The sequence below is a fragment of the Leptodactylus fuscus genome, chromosome 9 (assembly GCF_031893055.1).
Source record: "Leptodactylus fuscus isolate aLepFus1 chromosome 9, aLepFus1.hap2, whole genome shotgun sequence".
Lineage (NCBI taxonomy): Eukaryota > Metazoa > Chordata > Amphibia > Anura > Leptodactylidae > Leptodactylus > Leptodactylus fuscus.
Genome location: NC_134273.1, coordinates 6,369,854 through 6,391,725, shown reverse-complemented (window position 1 = coordinate 6,391,725; position 21,872 = coordinate 6,369,854). Strand labels below are relative to the sequence as shown.

Below are 21,872 nucleotides of genomic sequence, written 5' to 3'. Positions count from 1 at the left end.
CAACCGATCTGATTAATTACGTGTTACGCCAGAGTCATTGTGAAACTCAGCAGTACATGATAAACTACCACAAACATATGATATGCAATATCACGTCCTGAGGCCATATGTAGGATTTATAGTAATTGGCTCTTTCTTAATAAGCTGAAGAAATAAAAATACTGAAACCAATAGGAGTCTGAAACAGCCCATGATAATTCAGTGTATATCCAATGTGCCCTAAAATAGCTCACAACATTTAAGAGTCTAGTACTATGAGTTGTTTTGATTCCTCCTCCACCTAGTGGTCATAGTGTGTACTACAGAAACTAAAAAGAGTAGTTTTTATGAAAAGTCTACAGTTTGGTATTGCTGTTTATTTTTTACAATTAACATATCACCAACATAAGATCAGGGTAGGCAGAGTGTGTGCATAATAGAGATCCAGGTAGCGTTTATGGCAGGGTCAGGGCAGGCAGCACAGACTCGAAAAAGCAATGGGGCAGAGGTCAAGACAAGTGGAACAGGAACATACAAGCAGAGGTCAAGTCCTGCTAAAACAGACATGGTGAAACACCTTTGCAGGACTTAGGTGCTATATCGCTCAGGCACACTGTTAAGGAGAAGGCAGCCTTCTACAACATTGGGTTTGTAGTGATTGGTGCACATTGTGGCACCTGAAAACACTATCCAAACCGAGAACTTGCTGCAAACCAACCACGCCAACCACTGAGCTGCCCCAAATTTCCTGCAATTCCTAAAACTGTAAGTCCAGAGGTGCAGGCAGCAAAGAATTCTGTCATTTTATACATTGTCTCTCTCTTTGTGTCTTTAGTGTCTTCGAGTCTCCTTGAAACTTTGCATTTATTTTCTAGATCCCCGGCAATCAATCTGACATCATAAAACATTGTGTGCTGTATTCCTAATGAATCCCTGCTATACATAGGCATGGTGTCAGAATTAGGGGTTAATGAGCTCATGGCCGATCCCCGGGTACATCACAATTTGTTCTATTTTCACAGTAATTATGAGAAGACGCTCGTGCAATAAGACTAATTATATACTCAGATATCTGGATAAAGTGTATCCCGGGGCCACACGCAGCTTCTGGGCGACTCGTCATCCATTAGTCACAATGTAACCTTGATTAAAGGTATGAATCAGAGAGTCTGCGGAGATGATATTACACCAGGGGGGCCATTATTTTGTTGCTTATATAGCACCACCCTCCTCTGCAGCGCTGGGCAGTCACATCAGCCCCCGGCCCTTAATTTTACCAACGCTACGTTCTTTGGGGCCAATGTCAAAGACAAATTTTTGTTTTCTGGCCCTTGCACAAAAATTAAAGAAAGGCAGAGAAGGGTTAACATAAAACCTAAGACATACCCACCTGCCCTATTCCAGCTGCTGTTCCCCGGTCTTTGCCGATGGTCTTCTGTTCTAGCGCTCCGCTCCGCGCTGGCGTATAAGTGGATTGGTACGTCATAACTGCAGGGGTTGCCTTTGTGATGGTAGAACGTAGGACAGGAGAGTATGAAATATTGTTTGAATTTAACCCCTTCTTTGCCCATTTCTAACTTTGGACTAAAGGCATTGTTAGGTCACGTGCAGTCCATAGTGCCTGTCATAATGGGGTGTCTTACCTCTATTAGGGTGACGAGCGGCTGTAAGAAACACCTCCTGCTCTGGAGGTATCAGCATGACCATATATTACATGGTTGCCCAATTATTTGCATATACACCATGCAGTACCACATCTCTCCTGTAGTGGCCACTGCAGGGAAATGCCTATTTAGATTCCATGTACATAGAGACCCAAATACCACCAAGCTATATTCCATGTATATATGAATTAAATAGAGACTATAGACCCAATTGCTACTGTGTTTCCCTTGAGCTCCGCCCCTGAGGAGCCAGCCTACTTTCCTCTAGGGCTGTTCATTGAAAAATCTCATTCTGATTGACTCCACATGTAAACTGATAAGCTTAGAACTGACACCCAATGTTATGTGTCAGCCTATACTGTCACTAGATACACTCAGTACTACATGAGGTTTCGTAGCCCCATAGGAAGACCCCTGTAACAGTACAACATGTGGGGACCCTCTGGTACTCTAATGGGCCAGTGCAACCCTGTGCTCCTTTCATTATAATTCTGAACCATCGTCCACCCCAAAAATGACAACATTTTTAAAGGGCTACAAAAACAGATGATGCACGGACTATAAACCACGTTACTCCGCTTCTCCTTTCCATTTTCCACCCGCTACTAATGTATACAACACAACCTGAGCCGAATCACAAGTGTCCCCCCTGTGAGTCAGTGGAAGGAACCATCATGGGCTCTAATTCATTTAACTGATGTAGACCTGCTCACATGGAAAGAGTCTCCGGGACGCTCCTCTCCAAAAACACTGTGGTTGGCCTTAAAAAAACAAAAACAACCCCCGCTCGGCTAGTGCTATTGACTTAAAGGGTTATTCCACTGTCAGGATCACTTTACAACTACTCTGTTATGGAACATCTCCAATCACACGGCTCAGGAGGACACGGCGTCTCTGCTCAGAGGCCGCTTTGTCACATCTAGGGAGATTTAAAGGGAATGTGTCACGAGAAACTGGCCGGCTTTATAAAGCGAGCACTTATGGTTTTTTGATAATTTGTATTTAAAAGTTTCCATGCTATCCTTTTATATTCCAGGCCGTGTCTTGCAACTTAAGAGACTGACGCTTATCAATTCCATAGAGGTTTACTTTGCAGGTCTCACCTCATTTACATCACAGACAGGGTTACAATAGAAGATAACACCTCTATAGATAACACCACTGATCCATCACTACATCCGCTACTCATAATAGATGATGTCACATCTTACCTTTACCCCTTCTTCTAGTCTGGGTCAGACTCCTGGAGTGTGAATGGTAAAAAGGAGAATAGGGGCCCCAAGTGTCCTGTGTACTGGGGCCCCAATCTCTATAACATTGACTGGTCACATGGTGTGACTGAGTTGTACAATACGGTGTAGCCAGAGGATAAAAGCCCAGAGAAATATTAAGATACAGAACCGTTTAATGCTGAAGGGGCGACCCCTGGACCCCCCTCCCCACATAGTTCAGTAGTTGTTCGGGGCAGCTGGGGAGGATTAATAGACGACTGTTCAGGTTGCTGTTAATAACACCTAACACTGCCTGCCGCGCGTGATTTACAGAGTCCGCGATCTGTGCAGCAATGTCCTGGGGAAATGAAACAGGTGCACGCACCGCAACGCTACATAAACATGGAGGGAAAACACATTATGGCTCCAGTCAGGGCTGAGAACCCTCTGCAGAATTACCTGATACCTCCAGGAGTGCAACACTCCCCAAATACTGGAAATTATTATAGCGATATTACAGACTGAAAATAATATGTATTACTACTGAGTGTCAGTCTTTGAGGCAGTTTTGGCATTATACTCATGAACCTGGAGGCTCAGGATGAACAGTGTTATCAGACTCCTACAGATTGTAAGATTCAAATTTGTGAACCAATTTTATAAATTGTATAATGAAGTTTTATTTACTCGGCATTAACCACCAATTTATTTTTATATCTGAGCATTTATGTTACAGAAAGTTCCTGCAGATGTTTACACACCGCAGAGCGGCTCTGATATACTAGAGAAACGGGCAGGAGAGCGAAGAAAAATCTGTACAGAAACCTCAGAGTAGGAAAAAAAACTGCATATAAACAAATCATAGAAGAAAAACACAGAGGAAGGTTCTCAGCGGTCACATTACAGGATATACCCAGAACCAGATGTCTAACCTAAAGCAACCCCCGCAACATGGAAATACACAGGGATCATACAACACCCAGAAATGAGGCCTACACACAATAGGCCCCAATCTGGGTAACCGCACCTGTGTACATACATGACATTACTTATCCTGTATTATACTCCAGAGCTGCGCTCACTATTCTGCTGGTGCAGTCACTGTGTACATACATTACATTACTTATCCTGTATTATACTCCAGAGCTGCGCTCACTATTCTGCTGGTACAGTCACTGTGTACATACATTACATTACTTATCCTGTATTATACTCCAGAGCTGCGCTCACTATTCTGCTGGTACAGTCACTGTGTACATACATTACATTACTTATCCTGTATTATACTCCAGAGCTGCGCTCACTATACTGCTGGCGCAGTCACTGTGTACATACATTACATTACTTATCCTGTATTATACTCCAGAGCTGCGCTCACTATTCTGCTGGTGCAGTCACTGTGTACATACATTACATTACTTATCCTGTATTATACTCCAGAGCTGCGCTCACTATTCTGCTGGTGCAGTCACTGTGTACATACATTACATTACTTATCCTGTATTATACTCCAGAGCTGCGCTCACTATTCTGCTGGTGCAGTCACTGTGTACATACATTACATTACTTATCCTGTATTATACTCCAGAGCTGCGCTCACTATTCTGCTGGTGCAGTCACTGTGTACATACATTACATTACTTATCCTGTATTATACTCCAGAGCTGCGCTCACTATTCTGCTGGTGCAGTCACTGTGTACATACATTACATTACTTATCCTGTATTATACTCCAGCGCTGCGCTCACTATTCTGCTGGTACAGTCACTGTGTACATACATTACATTACTTATCCTATATTATACTCCAGAGCTGCGCTCACTATTCTGCTGGTACAGTCACTGTGTACATACATTACATTACTTATCCTGTATTATACTCCAGAGCTGCGCTCACTATTCTGCTGGTGCAGTCACTGTGTACATACATTACATTACTTATCCTGTATTATACTCCAGAGCTGCGCTCACTATTCTGCTGGTACAGTCACTGTGTACATACATTACATTACTTATCCTGTATTATACTCCAGCGCTGCGCTCACTATTCTGCTGGTACAGTCACTGTGTACATACATTACATTACTTATCCTGTATTATACTCCAGAGCTGCGCTCACTATTCTGCTGGTGCAGTCACTGTATACATACATTACATTACTTATCCTGTATTATACTCCAGAGCTGCGCTCACTATTCTGCTGGTGCAGTCACTGTGTACATACATTACATTACTTATCCTGTATTATACTCCAGAGCTGCGCTCACTATTCTGCTGGTACAGTCACTGTGTACATACATTACATTACTTATCCTGTATTATACTCCAGAGCTGCGCTCACTATTCTGCTGGTACAGTCACTGTGTACATACATTACATTACTTATCCTGTATTATACTCCAGAGCTGCGCTCACTATTCTGCTGGTACAGTCACTGTGTACATACATTACATTACTGATCCTGTATTATACTCCAGAGCTGCACTCACTATTCTGCTGGTACAGTCACTGTGTACATACATTACATTACTTATCCTGTATTATACTCCAGAGCTGCGCTCACTATTCTGCTGGTACAGTCACTGTGTACATACATTACATTACTTATCCTGTATTATACTCCAGAGCTGCACTCACTATTCTGCTGGTACAGTCACTGTGTACATACATTACATTACTTATCCTGTATTATACTCCAGAGCTGCGCTCACTATTCTGCTGGTACAGTCACTGTGTACATACATTACATTACTTATCCTGTATTATACTCCAGAGCTGCGCTCACTATTCTGCTGGTACAGTCACTGTGTACATACATTACATTACTTATCCTGTATTATACTCCAGAGCTGCGCTCACTATTCTGCTGGTGGATAACACAACTACAGGACCTGTTACAATCAGAATGGCAATCTATTTATTAGGAAGCCTTCACTTACTGTAATGGAGGTGAAATCCCCGGATGCGCAGGCTCCCAGGATAGCGGCTCCTACAAGAACTGACTCTACTTCTTTGGATAAGACCACTGGCAGACCTGTACGGGGTAGACACACATTAGTAATTCTGCAGATTATTGTGTAGGATATTTGTGTATGGGGATTTGTTATTAAGCAATGAAATCACCTTAAAGGGATCCTACCATTAAAAGAAATTTTTTTCTGACTAACACGTAGGAGTAGCCTTAAGAAAGTCTCTTCATCTCCTACCTTTCGATGTCTTCTTTGCGCCGCCGTTTGATAGAAATCCTTGTTTTCTTCTCTATGCAAATGAGTTCTCTCACAGCACTGGGGGCATCTCCAATGCTGCGAGAGAACTCTCCGGCACCGCCTCCATCTACTTCTTCCGATCTTTTCCGAACACGATCGCTCAATCCTAGACATGACGTTCGGACTGGTGTGTAGGACAACAGTCTTACTATTCGGCTGCACTGGCATGACATGTGTTATAGTTACTTAGGACAATATGCTGCTTATTTTGTGTACATGTTTGTACTGTAGATACTGTTTGTTACAATGTATCAGTCTAGGTCCGCGCTATCAGCCTGGAGTCCAGTACAGCAGAGACATTTCTGGTTACTTGGAAGAACACAATGTAACAAACCCAACATTCGGGGCCCAGGAGATACAAGTGACACCAGTGGAAACAATGAATGTTCTAGTCACTGACAACAAGCAGAGACCTTGAAAATTATGAGACACTGAAACATGTCGGGGAGATTTATCAAGTGTCAGAATTCAGAACCTGCTGCGCGCTGCATTGATCCAGTGTTTTAGACACTTTCATGACTTGTATGAAAGGGGATGTGGCTTAGTATAAGGGGGTTGGCTTTATGGGGATGGGGCGTGGCCTAAGTTTAATTTTTGGTGCATTTTTCTGGCCTAAACTAAACTGACTAATAGGACGAGTGGAGTTAGTCCCAGAATAGTCTAAGAATGCGACGTATTGCGAGACAATGATAAATCCGTTCACCATTCGCCATCTGCGCGGTTACATTGTGCATTGGAGAATTTCCCCTTTGGATTCTATTCACTGATCCGAGTCGAGGGGTCAAATCCAAAAACTGCCCCATGAAAAATACAGGAAGCAAAAAAAATCCCTCCAGATAAAGATGCAATTAATAAAATGAACTAATCAGACAATTAAAAAAATATGAGCCGCCACGTGTGTCTGCGCCCCGAGCCCTGAGCCCGGACGTGTCTCCTGTGGACGGGGGGGGGGGGGGGGGGGGGGGGGGGAACGAGCTGGAAAATCTTCAGGGTGTTTCTCCAGAAAAGCTTCTTGTTGCAGCCAGAGACAGAACATACAATGTATCTGCGGCAGGAAACTTCTGAGGTCTCCATGGTAAGGGGTAAACGTTGTAGTAACCGGTAATAGAAACCAGAGAGAAACATTCGCTGCTGATAACTCCACAAAAACAAGGGATTCCCCGTCCTGGGGCCGTCGCTGGCCGGGTCCTCCAATGTTGGATCCAGATATCCCAGCAACAAGCAAAATACTTTCCATATCACTGAGTAAATTCCAGCGGACGCAGCAGATTCCTGCAGATGGTGACACGTGCCGAGCAGATAACACAACTTATAAGGGGGAAATTGTATAGAGAAGGAATATGGCTGCTGCGCCTCCCTTACTTACAGGCTGTGTCTGGTACTGCAGCTCATTGGAATGAATAGCAAGGACATGTCTGTAAGAGAGCGGCCATGTCTTTCTTATCTCGTACAAATCCTTTAAATGTCATTTACCTCTAAAATCCTCGGGCCCTGCACTCTAATAACAGGGAACCCGGAGAAATCTGAATGCAGCTTTGGCAGTGACTAGAGAGTACAATGTAATAATGCTTTTATATTTCTGTTATTGGATTGTCCAGTTGAATTTCCTTCAGTGCAATGTCTTACCTGTAATGTCAGCATGCATCTGCACAAAGAGGGGGTTCTTACTGAGCCCCCCACATAAGAAGAGGCTGCTGATGTTGTGACCAGAGGATTTCATCGTTTCCAAAATGTGTCTGGTGCCCAACTATAAAAGCAAGAGGAAAATGGAGCGGTGTGAGGGGGCTAGGAACATAATGTATAAGTATACATTGTACCCAAATACATCAGAATTGTATATATTGTACCGGTATACAAATTGTATTGGCATGAATCGAACCAGTATAGAGTACATCTTATCAGTATACAATGTAGCAATGTACAGTATATTGTACTAGTATACATTGTATCAATACATCGTATCAGTATGTATGGTATCAGTATATTGTAGATGTATACATTGTATTCGTATATGGTATCAGTATATTGTAGTTCTATACATTGTATCAGTATATTGTAGCTGTATACATTGTATCTATACATCGTATTAGTATGTATGGTATCAGTATATAATAGATGTATACATTGTATCCATATATATTGTACCAGTATACATTATATCAATATACATTGTATCAGTGTATTGTAGATATATATATATATATATATATATATATATATATATATATATATATATATAGTATCAGTATATTGTATCTTTTTGTATTATCTCAGTATATTATAGCAGTATACATCATACCAGTATACATTATATCAGTATATTGTATATGTATACATTGTATCACTTTTCATGGATACACAATGAGATTGATATCCATCTGATTACATGGAAGAAAACCCTCCTGCTATTCCGCCTGTCATCTCACCGCAATACTCTGCACCGTTGCCAAGTACAGCAGAGCCAGATCATCCAGACCCTTGGACAGAGTCAACCCGACAACCTGCGAGGATAGAGATCAGTGTGACCAGGAGTCAAAGCAATTCTTACTTCATTGTCTATTGGGAGCCTGCGGTAGTCTGAAATCTATATCTGTATTCTCTTATATATTGTGTCTATTTTATCATTTACTACATATTTAACTATTTATTGACTGAAAGTTCTACACAATTATTTCACAGACCAATTCATATCTTCTATACGTCACATAGAGGCTCAGATGTACCAAGTTGGCAAATCCACTGCATAAAAAGGATAAAATTCTGTCTCTTGTAGCCACCACTAGAGGGAGCTCAGGCATTACCTGTATTATGGGGCAAAAGAGTTTCCCCTTTTTATGCCACTTGTGCCAATGCTGCCCCTAGCTGGCGTATAGTTCAGTTCTGGTGAATATGATTCCAGTCCAGTCCAGCTCCCCCTAGTGGTGACTTCTGGCAGACAGAATTGTATCATCTATGTCTATGCAGAGGGTTTGGAGCTGTGTATCAGACCTGTGGCTGAATCTACAGGTGTCTCTGTAGTGTATATATCTGATCCCAGCTCTTATTATTTACCATCCCTTTCAGGGTGAGGTCAGCCAGGGGCGATCGGTTTCCATGAAAATCCGGCCAGACATGCAAATCAGTAGTCAAAAAGTCGTGCGGCCGTGACACCCGGATTTGGTCCAAGTGATCATTTAAGTATGCGTACAGGTGCTGGCCCCTGAGAGCGAGAGAAAGGGGAATTATTGTACGGAAGGTAAATATTTACACATATGGGAAGGAAAAAGTCGCCAATCAGAGGTAATTATACGATGGCGAACGCCAAATCAGCGAAAAATCAGTAAAAGTCTAGAAAGTCATCAAAGACTATAGAAACTATGGAGAGAAGTTACAGTAGCTGCTATATACTGTTATACACTGCTATATACTGCTGTATACTAATATACACTGCTATATACTGATATACACTGCTATATACTGCTATATACTTCTCTATACTGCTATACACTGGTATATACTGATATACACTGCCATATACTGCTATACACTGGTATATACTGATATACACTGCTATATACTGTTATACGCTGCTATATGCTGCTGTATACTAATATACACTGCTATATACTGCTATACACTGCTATACACTGCTGTACACTGCTATATACTTCTCTACACTGCTATAAACTGCTATACACTGGTATATTCTGATATACACTGCTATATACTGCTATACACTGCTATATAATGAAATATACTGCCATATACTGCTGTACACTATTATACACTGCCATACACTGCTGTGCACTGCAATATACTGCTATACACTGGTATATACTGCTTTATACTGTTGTACACTGCTATATACTCCTATATACTGCTATACACTGTTATATGTTGCTATACACTACTATATCTACTATATACTGCTTTATACTGATATACACTGCTATATACTGATATGCACTACTGTATGCTGCTATACACTGTTGTACTCTACTATACTCTGCTATAGGGGAACTGTGACCATTGGTGGCATTGTTATAAGCCAATGAGATGGCACTGTTATGGGCCACTGGGTTGGCATTATTTTGCTGCCAGGTGTCAGGATTGTAATGAAGCCCTGGGGCTGGCACAGTTATGGGGTAATACAGGATGGCACTATTATGGGGCACTGGGTTGGCACAGTTATGGGGTAATACAGGCTGGTACTGTTATGGGGCACTGGGTTGGCATTATTTTGGTGCAGGTGCCAGGATTGTTATGAAGTCCTGCGGCTGGCATAGTTAGTGGCTGCTGAGACTGACACTGTTATGGGGTAATATAGGCTGGCACTGTTATGGGCACAGTTATGGGGCACAGTTATGGGGCAATGTTTTGCTGCAGGTGTCAGGATTATTGTGGAGCCCTGGGGTTGGCATAGGTAGTCGTTGCTGAGACTGACACTGTTATGGGGTAACTGAAGCTGGCACTGCCATGGCCCGCTGGGCGTTGTAGCCTCACCACAGAGGAGATTCGTGGGGTGCATTTCCTGGGGGTTCTCCCAGGGTTGTCGGAGTTCTCCATAGTGAGGATTGATTGTCGGCTGTCTCATTTAAGGTACGTGGTAATATTCATTTAGCGCCCTTGTATACACAGCCACACACTAATGAACCCCCGGGGGCTCCTGGCATCTGTTCTACCCCTCTGACCTCCCCCAGCCCTGTATATTTGCTCTTAGAATTCGCTCATTTACCGCCATGTTTTTCCAATTAGGCGGTAACATGTGCGGCCGATCAGAGCAGATCATCCAGAGCGCGCCACACTTGGAAGACATTACAGTAATGAATTCACATCGCCCCTCACATCATTCCCAGTGTTTGCCTTTCTGGAACCAACTTGTAATTTAAAACTTTAAACTTTTCCGTAACTTTTTTTTTTCTGTAATTTATTTTTTCAGCGTCCGTCACGCGTCGGTTTCTCTTTTAGCCATTTGGATTCATAAATTCTATTTGAGTATTATTATTATTTATATAGATAGGATGGTAATAATTTAGAAGCTGTGGGAAGCCTGAGACATTGGTTTATGAATAGAATGCCAGTATGACAGTAAAGACTGACACTGTAGCGTCACCACATTTCCTCTCTGTTAGTTTTGTATGTAGAAGGCTGACATCCACATACCCACTGCCCAGAACCAGCCTGAGGAACCCCATAACAGTCCCAGCTACAGTGCCTCCATACCAGTGCCAACCACAATGCCAGCCATTGTATTCACAACACAATCCCCATAACTATTCCACTCTGCATCCATGATATTATCAGCCTGTTGTATCCTAGCAGTACCAGTCTATGCCCCCCCTATAGCAATGCCAACCCCAGTGTGACCATAGCAGTGCTAACACAAATGTCCCACAACAATGCCATGAAGTTGCCCCTGAACATATTCATCCTAATAGTACAAGTCTAAGCCCCCCCATAACAGCACACACCTCATTACTACTCTAACCCCCATAACAATGCCCCTCTGAATCATCACTTTATCAGCCTGTTTCCCCTTAACAGTGCCAGCCTAAGTACCTTCAATGCCAACCATAGCACATACAGGACGCAACACAGTGCTCCATAACAATGCCAACACAGTGCTCCATAACAATGCCAACACAGTGCTCCATAACAATGCCAACACAGTGCTCCATAACAATGCCAACACAGTGCCCTATAACAATGCCAACACAGTGCTCCATAACAATGCCAACACAGTGCTCCATAACAATGCCAACACAGTGCTCCATAACAATGCCAACACAGTGCCCTATAACAATGCCAACACAGTGCTCCATAACAATGCCAACACAATGCTCCATAACAATGCCAACACAGTGCCCTATAACAATGCCAACACAGTGCTCCATAACAATGCCAACACAGTGCTCCATAACAATGCCAACACAGTGCCCTATAACAATGCCAACACAGTGCTCCATAACAATGCCAACACAGTGCCCTATAACAATGCCAACACAGTGCTCCATAACAATGCCAACACAGTGCCCTATAACAATGCCAACACAGTGCTCCATAACAATGCCAACACAGTGCCCTATAACAATGCCAACACAGTGCTCCATAACAATGCCAACACAGTGCTCCATAACAACGTCAACACATTGCCCCATAACAATGCCAACACAGTGCCCTATAACAATGCCAACACAGTGCTCCATAACAATGTCAACAATGCCAACACAATGCCCCATAACAATGCCAACACAGTGCTCCATAACAATGCCAACACAGTGCACCATAACAACGTCAACACATTGCCCCATAACAATGCCAACACAGTGCCCTATAACAATGCCAACACAGTGCTCCATAACAATGCCAACACAGTGCCCCAAACAATGCCAACACAATGCTCCATAACAATGACAACACAATGCCCCATAACAATGCCAACACAATGCCCCAAACAATGCCAACACATTGCCCTATAACAATGTCAACACAATGCCCCATAACAATGCCAACACAGTGCTCCATAACAATGCCAACACAGTGCTCCATAACAATGCCAACACAGTGCTCCATAACAATGCCAACACAGTGCCCTATAACAATGCCAACACAGTGCTCCATAACAATGCCAACACAGTGCTCCATAACAATGCCAACACATTGCCCCATAACAATGCCAACACAGTGCCCTATAACAATGCCAACACAGTGCCCTATAACAATGCCAACACAGTGCTCCATAACAACGTCAACACATTGCCCCATAACAATGCCAACACAGTGCCCTATAACAATGCCAACACAGTGCTCCATAACAATGCCAACACAGTGCTCCATAACAACGTCAACACATTGCCCCATAACAATGCCAACACAGTGCTCCATAACAATGCCAACACAGTGCTCCATAACAATGCCAACACAGTGCTCCATAACAACGTCAACACATTGCCCCATAACAATGCCAACACAGTGCTCCATAACAATGCCAACACAGTGCTCCATAACAACGTCAACAATGCCAACACAATGCCCCATAACAATGCCAACACAGTGCTCCATAACAATGCCAACACAGTGCCCCAAACAATGTCAACACAATGCCCCATAACAATGCCAACACATTGCCCCATAACAATGCCAACACAGTGCTCCATAACAATGCCAACACAGTGCTCCATAACAATGCCAACACAGTGCCCCATAACAATGCCAACACATTGCCCCATAACAATGCCAACACATTGCCCCATAACAATGCCAACACAATGCCCCATAACAATGCCAACACATTGCCCTATAACAATGCCAACACAATGCCCCATAACAATGCCAACACAATGCCCCATAACAATGTCAACACAATGCCCCATAACAATGCCAACACATTGCCCCATAACAATGCCAACACAGTGCTCCATAACAATGCCAACACAGTGCCCCATAACAATGCCAACACATTGCCCCATAACAATGCCAACACATTGCCCCATAACAATGCCAACACAATGCCCCATAAAAATGCCAACACATTGCCCTATAACAATGCCAACACAATGCCCCATAACAATGCCAACACAATGCCCCATAACAATGTCAACACAATGCCCCATAACAATGCCAACACATTGCCCCATAACAATGCCAACACAGTGCTCCATAACAATGCCAACACAGTGCCCCATAACAATGCCAACACATTGCCCCATAACAATGCCAACACAATGCCCCATAACAATGCCAACACAATGCCCCATAACAATGCCAACACAGTGCCCCATAACAATGCCAACACATTGCCCCATAACAATGCCAACACAATGCCCCATAACAATGCCAACACAGTGCCCCATAACAATGCCCCTGTGCATCATTATAATATCAGCCTGCCTCCCCTTAATAGTACAAATCTAAGCCTGCCCATAACAGTGCAAACCCCAGTGCAGTGCCCCATAACAATACCGCTGTGTATCACCACAATATCAGCGCCGGCCTCAGCACCCCCATAACATTGCCGCCCCCCAGTACTTCCATTGCCGTGCCAGTGTCTGCCACTTTGCTTATACAACAGTGCCCAGCCATAGTGCCCCAGTGACAGCCTCAGCTCCCCCAGAACATGGCGTCACTGAGGCTCACGTGCCTGTAATATGCCCGGATTATATGGACCATATTGAAGCTGCAAATCCCACCCCGGCCGAGGGTCTAATAACCCAAACCGTGAGCATGACAGGGGTCCTGCAGCTCTTATATGGCCAGTATTACAGCTGTGTGAATCCAGACTTAGGGGCGGGTCTGTCAGCACAGCGCTGACACACTCCACATAGCAACCAGCTGAATTCTGCATGCAGCTCTGGAAGTGATTGGAGTATAGAACAGAATCTCCAACACTGTATATGATATATATTAAAACTAAACTTTACAGACTTGGTTCCTTATGGTGCGAAGGATTTTGGCAGCTCTTTATCTGCGCCCCTGCTGGGATTTGCTAGTACAAGGCTCATACAGCCAGGCCGGCCCCCTAGACCCAGGCTTGTAATGGAGAAAGCAGACCCCTAGTCCTAACCACAGCCCCGACCAAGGAGGAACACATTCCTGTTACATCCAGAAACATAATCTCTCTTCTCCTCCCGCCTTTCATCTTTGTCCCATTTTACCCGGCTCTAATTTTTTTTTTTTTTGTCTAAAAGCTTTCAATCAGTGCGAGACAAAAGTAATTCTTGTCAGGGATATCTTGGCAGATCTTTCCTATTGTTTGAGCCCGGCTGCTTTATATCATTACAGTAATGACAAATTGAAAAGGTTCCAGTAGGCAGCCGGAAAGCCGCAGGAAAAAAATACAAAAAATTAAAAAAAAATAAATAAAAAATTGGACACTGACCTGGATTTGGCTTTCTTTTGTAATTCGGTGAATCCATCGTGGCCCTGGACGATGTGATCAATCTTAAGAGGGGAGAGAGAAATGCAAATTGAATGAAGTGTAATGGATCCTGCAACGCATAATGCAACGTAATCCATTTATCTGACCGGGACGCAATTTACAAAAACACCGCGGCCCGATCGCTACAATTCATTTACATAGATTGGACCGAGGTCAGCAAAACTGCAGAAGAAAGGAACAGTGAAGCCTGGAGATGACAAGGCGCAGAAGAGAGAGGAGGTGGAGGAGGGAAAGGTGCCGAGAGCAGTGTCCTGGCCTCAAAAAGTTAAGACTTTTTGGATTGTTTTAGTCTGGCCGGGACTACGCGGTGGTTACAATGAGTGCTGAGCATGGGCATGGTGTGGAAGTGTAGTCAAAAGGTTTTTGTTTTTTTTCTCTCAAAACTCCCCTTTCGTTTCAATCTCTCACCATTCTCTAGATCTCTGCTTGCTGTCAGTGAATTCTTGGTTGGATTTTGGGGTTCTAGGCCCGTCCTCATCACATCAGTCTTGTCAGTGTCTATTTACACAAGTCGTTAGTTGTTGCGTTTTTTGCAAAAATGTTTCAGCTTTGCAAAAACTGCAACAAAGACTGACTCCTGTAAATACAGTGTAAGATAAAGCCCTGATACATTGTAACAAGCCTCGCACCTGTGTAAGGTAGACATGTCCAAAGCAAAGGCTCAGCCCCTGGTTATAGGAAGGTCTTAACTCCAGGACAGCAAAATGAAATCTAGAAAATGGAGCAGCCCAACTCCACCCACCGTTCACAAATATACAATACAGTGCAAAAGTTTTAGGCAGGTGTGTGTTCGGTGCTGCAGTAATAATGAGTTCAGAAATAGAGGAAAAAACAGATGTAAATCCCATCAATATTTGGCTTTTGCCTTCCACTAATTCTCGGCACTCGCAGACGGTTTTTGGCAGAACTGGGCAGGGAGTTTGTTCCCGCCGCCATCTTAGAGAACTAAGCCCAGATCAGTGGATGTTTCTTGCTCCAGTCTCTCTGTCTCTTCAGGTCACCCCAGACAGACTTGACGATGATGAGATCAGGGCTATATCTGTGGGGGCCAGATTATCGCTTCCAGGACTCCTCCTCCAAAGGGCAATGGTCACACCAAATATTGATGGGGTTTGGTTTTTGGATTTTGTTAATTGATAAAAAAAACAAGCTATTAACCCTTCACTTTCTAAAATCATTCTTACCATGTACCATTATTTTCACACCTGCTTAAAACTTTTGCACAGTTCTGTATCTTTTTCTTCTACACTTCCCCCTCCTGGTATAATGTCAGCAGATGACCTCAGATTTGCGCAGTATGTAGCTCTGGATGACAGGCTGATGTCTCTGCGCTCCAGGAATCACTTTCTATCCAGAATCGATATGTAAATGGTGCAGATGGAGCGGCCGGAGCGCGGTGTTATCTGAGTCACGCCGGATTATCTAACCCTCATGACTATACAGACATATATTATGCAGAGAATCAATGAGCGGCCATCACTGCACATCACATCACTGCCATCCGAGGGCAGAGATCAGAGGATAAAGACTGCCATAGCCTGCGGGCAGGTACGACAGGACAGGAGGGGGCACTGCGAGGAGCCGAGGGTCTCACCGGTAAATTAGAAGGGGCCAGGTCTATGTGAATAAAATGTAACCATCGTGTTATGAGAAGTTCTGCAACTTCTAATATACATTTATTCTTCAATATTTTCAGGGTCTCTGTTTACTGGCAAAACATGAGAACATTCACAGGCAGCGACCCCGTATCTACAGCGGAGGGTTTGTTACATTTGTATCCAGCCTGGACAATCCTGCACTGATACACTGTAGCAAGGACGAGGGAGAGTTCTGGAAAGCTGAGATGTTAAGCTATGTAGAGGAATGTCCAGACTGGATACTATTGTCATGAATAATGTTATACTGGATATAATCTGTGTTGTAACCTCTGCTGGTATTTGCAGACATGGTGGTGGTGAAGTGCTGAGGACCTGCAGGGACCTGCCAGGACCTTCCTCCCCAGTGACATCACCATAGCAGTTCACTTCCCTGTAGTCCTTGCTGTGGTACCATGGCCATTCCTGTACATCTGTCCCAGACAGCAGGAGATAGGTCCCAGCTATAACTCTATCTGCAACCTCTGGTGCAGATACAGATTGGGCAAGATCAACAGGGCCTGGGGGGGGGGGGGGGGGATCAGAGGTTGGGCTTATATACCTATATGCAGAGAAATAACATGAAGATTCTGGGTTCCAATGCAAAACTCATTTTGGGGCCCGCACTTACCATTGGCTATATATAATACTGGTATCTCTTTATGTTGTAGAAAGACCTTTGGGCCCCCTGTAGCTGTGGGGCCCGGTAGTGATTGCTACCTCTGGACCCCCTATATCTATGCACCTGCCCATATGTGAATATACAACTTGTCCCTAGAGCAATAAACAATCACTACATGATGAAATTTCCCCACTGTGGGACTATTAAAGGATTATCTTATCTTATCGCTACGTCCTGTCCGGGCTCTTTCTACAAATGTTATTATTTTGTATTTGTTTATTATAAAAAGCAACAATTCTAATCATTCCAAGTGCAGTCACAGTAGCAGGACCTCCATCTTTGCATTATTGAGTTATCGTTTGGTCACAGAGTCACCTTGTCTTTTCTCATGTGCGCAGGCCCTGCTAACTCCTCCCCTTTCCTCTCTCTGCAGCTCCGCCCACTACAATATAATCCATCTAGGTCTTTATCTAATTTCTAGTATTCTGAGGTTATCTCATATCCTTAATGCAGATCTGCTTGCAGTACAGAGCGGCTGAACCTGCAGTACATTATATAATAGGCCGGTGGGGCTGTATCACGTACAGATGGCGGTATGTGACATGTCACATAATACCTCATACAACTTACTAGTTTTCCGGTTGCACTCTGTCCACCCTCGCTGAGCCAGAATCCTGGAACCATGGCCGAGTAATAGGGCCCCCAGACACCCGGGACAAATATCGGCTCCTCGCTGATCTGTAAGAGGCGGAAATAGAAATATCACTAAATATCACAGAAATAACTCTGTATGCCCCCCCCCCCCCACCTTGTAATAGGTAAATTGTGTCTGCCCTGCTCCTTGGGGGCGGGTTTAATAATGTCACGAAATGCAGGGTGATGACATCATTTACTGTATTATTCTATGGTAAGATAAGTAGCAACATTGTATCACTGCACACAGGGGTTTAGGGTCCGTACTCTGTATGGTGGGCTCTATGTACAATACAATAAAGACCCTGCCACATGACTAGTAACTATGTAACCCTAATGATTCCGTGTGTCCTTCTGATAATACACGGACTGTGTCTGTCCTGGTCCTTGTGATGTCACCAGTTGTGGGGTGGTGATGTCATTTGCTGTATTCTTCTATGGTCAGAGAACCAGCTTCATTGTATCACTTAGAGCCTTGTAGGAACCATAAAAGCTGATCCTATGAGCAGTCAGATTCCAGACCATCCCAGCCCAGTCTGTACTGTATATACCATGCCCTTATATACAGTGCATATCCCAGCAGATACAGTATATCAGAGATTTCTCCACTTGATGATACACAGACACTCACTTAGCGGTTCATTTACTGCCGGCCTGGAATCCTTGCTTACTTTGGCTGATGCCATCTGTGAGAGTTTACATTAGACACTTCTCTCCAATTATATGGAAAAGCTTTGTTAAAAAAGAGAAAGCATCTGCGAGTCGCTGGGAAGGAGCTGCTGCAGGACACGGAGCCCCCGACCGCCCAGGATGAGCCGGGGTATAATGTAACCAGCATTTGTTATCTATAAAGTATATATAGCTCAAGGTGGATACAGGACCCTGCTGGTTCTACAAGGCCCCCCTGCTGGCCTATAGCGCAGAATGGTGGAGGCTGCAGAGGGGGCGACACTGCGGAGACATATACAAGACCAAGCAATGGCAGGGGTAGAAGCCTGTAGAATCCTTCTCTATCTGGCCCAGACCACCATGATGACGTCTTCACACCATGAGTGTGCACACAAGCTTCCTATCATAGTGATTGTGATTCTTTTCATGGCACAGCCTCCCCACAGAATCCCTACCATGACTATATGCTGCTGGCCAAGTGCTATTTTGCCACTATAGGGTTAATTTCCTCCTTTCTGACAGTTGACGGCTGTGTATCATAAACCTTCTCCCTCCAGTGCACCAGAGGGCAGGGAAATACATGTAATATGCACAGACTGCCAGATATCTAAGAGGATCAGAATGGAGATTAAAGAAGTATATCCAGGCCTAGTGTGGTGAGGGGACCTGTAGGCCCCCCTGGCGTCTGGGCCCAGTTATGACCACTACGACCACTTGAGTAACAGTCTGAATAAATCTTATCATATCAATAATGGCTATAATACTATAGCTGGAATTCAGATCCTCAGAAAGTTGTGTTACAATACTTGGTGATTATACAATGTAACAAACGCTATACAAGGCCCCCCTGCTGACCCCAGCGTGCAGCTCGTCCCCTTGTATCACTTATGGTTCTCTCCATGTACACGGCTGCGGTCGGTTCTCTGGGGTCAGGGAGACTCTGCTGGATCGTCTTTTGCTGAGCTCTGCTATTCTGCAGATCTCTGACAAGAAGAACAATTGGGTGTAATGTGAGATCCGGCCTCACTGCTAAACACTGGATGGAGATGGATTATTTACATGTCAGATTGAGAGCCCGGCCTGAATGTAAACCTTAAAGCTGCCGATTTACATTAGGACGTGAAGTATCCGGCGGGCACATAAAATACAAAGTGCGGGCGGAGGAAAACTCCACAGAAATCTGACAACTTCATGGGCAGAAAGAATGGAGCAGTCTCTATATGTTACTGTATCATGTGGGATATTAAAGAGAAAGCTCCAGAACAGCAGATATAATGTCCCTGCAGGATTGTCAGCTTATTATAATCTCAGGAAACTGCTCTGCTAACTATGAAGGGATCAGCGCTCTTGGCCTCTCTCACAGCGGGAAATCTCAGCAGTCTATGCAGATGTAACCACAGACCTTCTATATGGCCGCAACTGGAAAACTCAGGGGTCTTGTCACCTCTCAGAAACTGAAGATGAACCACACAAGGTGCACAATGTATCATAAGGGAGAATAAAGTGACACTGAAAATAGTCATGTGACTGTCACTATCCAATTATAATGAGAGTAGGAATGCACTTCTGTGATGTCATAATGTTGTATACATGTTACAATGTCTCGTGGTGTCCTAATGTTATAGAAGTGCCATGTAATGTCCTGTGATGTCATATTCTATATATGTTAATATGGACTATGTTAAAATTTTCTTGTGATGTCATAATATTCTATACATTCCATATTGTCTTATGTTATAATGTCCAGTGATGTCATATTGCTCTATAACGTTCAGTGATGTCATAGTGCTCTATAATGTCCAGTGATGTCATATTGCTCTATAATGTCCAGTGATGTCATATTGCTCTATAATGTCCAGTGATGTCATAGTGCTCTATAATGTCCAGTGATGTCATATTGCTCTATAACGTCCAGTGATGTCATATTGCTCTATAATGCCCAGTGATGTCATATTGCTCTATAATGTCCTGTGATGTCATATTGCTCTATAATGTCCAGTGATGTCATATTACTCTATAATGTCCAGTGATGTCATATTGCTCTATAACGTCCTGTGATGTCATATTGCTCTATAATGTCCAGTGATGTCATATTACTCTATAATGTCCAGTGATGTCATATTGCTCTATAACGTCCTGTGATGTCATATTGCTCTATAATGTCCAGTGATGTCATATTACTCTATAATGTCCAGTGATGTCATATTGCTCTATAACGTTCAGTGATGTCATAGTGCTCTATAATGTCCAGTGATGTCATATTGCTCTATAACGTTCAGTGATGTCATAGTGCTCTATAATGTCCAGTGATGTCATATTGCTCTATAATGTCCAGTGATGTCATATTGCTCTATAATGTCCAGTGATGTCATATTGCTCTATAATGTCCAGTGATGTCATAGTGCTCTATAATGTCCAGTGATGTCATATTGCTCTATAACGTCCAGTGATGTCATATTGCTCTATAATGTCCAGTGATGTCATATTGCTCTATAATGTCCTGTGATGTCATATTGCTCTATAATGTCCAGTGATGTCATATTGCTCTATAACGTCCAGTGATGTCATATTGCTCTATAATGCCCAGTGATGTTATATTGCTCTATAATGTCCTGTGATGTCATATTGCTCTATAATGTCCAGTGATGTCATATTACTCTATAATGTCCAGTGATGTCATATTACTCTATAATGTCCTGTGATGTCATATTGCTCTATAATGCCCAGTGATGTCATATTACTCTATAATGTCCAGTGATGTCATATTGCTCTATAACGTTCAGTGATGTCATAGTGCTCTATAATGTCCAGTGATGTCATATTGCTCTATAATGTCCAGTGATGTCATATTGCTCTATAATGTCCAGTGATGTCATAGTGCTCTATAATGTCCAGTGATGTCATAGTGCTCTATAATGTCCAGTGATGTCATATTGCTCTATAACGTCCAGTGATGTCATATTGCTCTATAATGCCCAGTGATGTTATATTGCTCTATAATGTTCTGTGATGTCATATTGCTCTATAATGTCCAGTGATGTCATATTACTCTATAATGTCCAGTGATGTCATATTACTCTATAATGTCCTGTGATGTCATATTGCTCTATAATGCCCAGTGATGTCATATTACTCTATAATGTCCAGTGATGTCATATTGCTCTATAACGTTCAGTGATGTCATAGTGCTCTATAATGTCCAGTGATGTCATATTGCT

General features: G+C 43.3%; 1 protein-coding gene across 1 annotated transcript in view; it reads right to left on the bottom strand.

The window, feature by feature from the left end:
* Positions 1-21,872, bottom strand: part of FGGY (FGGY carbohydrate kinase domain containing) — a 115,876-nt gene that overhangs the window by 21,922 nt on the left and 72,082 nt on the right. Inside the window, exons 9-14 of the mRNA XM_075287782.1 lie at positions 17,923-18,030; positions 14,977-15,038; positions 9,171-9,318; positions 8,546-8,620; positions 7,746-7,866; positions 5,793-5,887 (exon numbers count right to left, since the gene is read on the bottom strand). Of these exons, the coding sequence (XP_075143883.1) occupies positions 5,793-5,887; positions 7,746-7,866; positions 8,546-8,620; positions 9,171-9,318; positions 14,977-15,038; positions 17,923-18,030 (609 nt within the window). The remainder of the gene's footprint in view (positions 1-5,792; positions 5,888-7,745; positions 7,867-8,545; positions 8,621-9,170; positions 9,319-14,976; positions 15,039-17,922; positions 18,031-21,872) is intronic.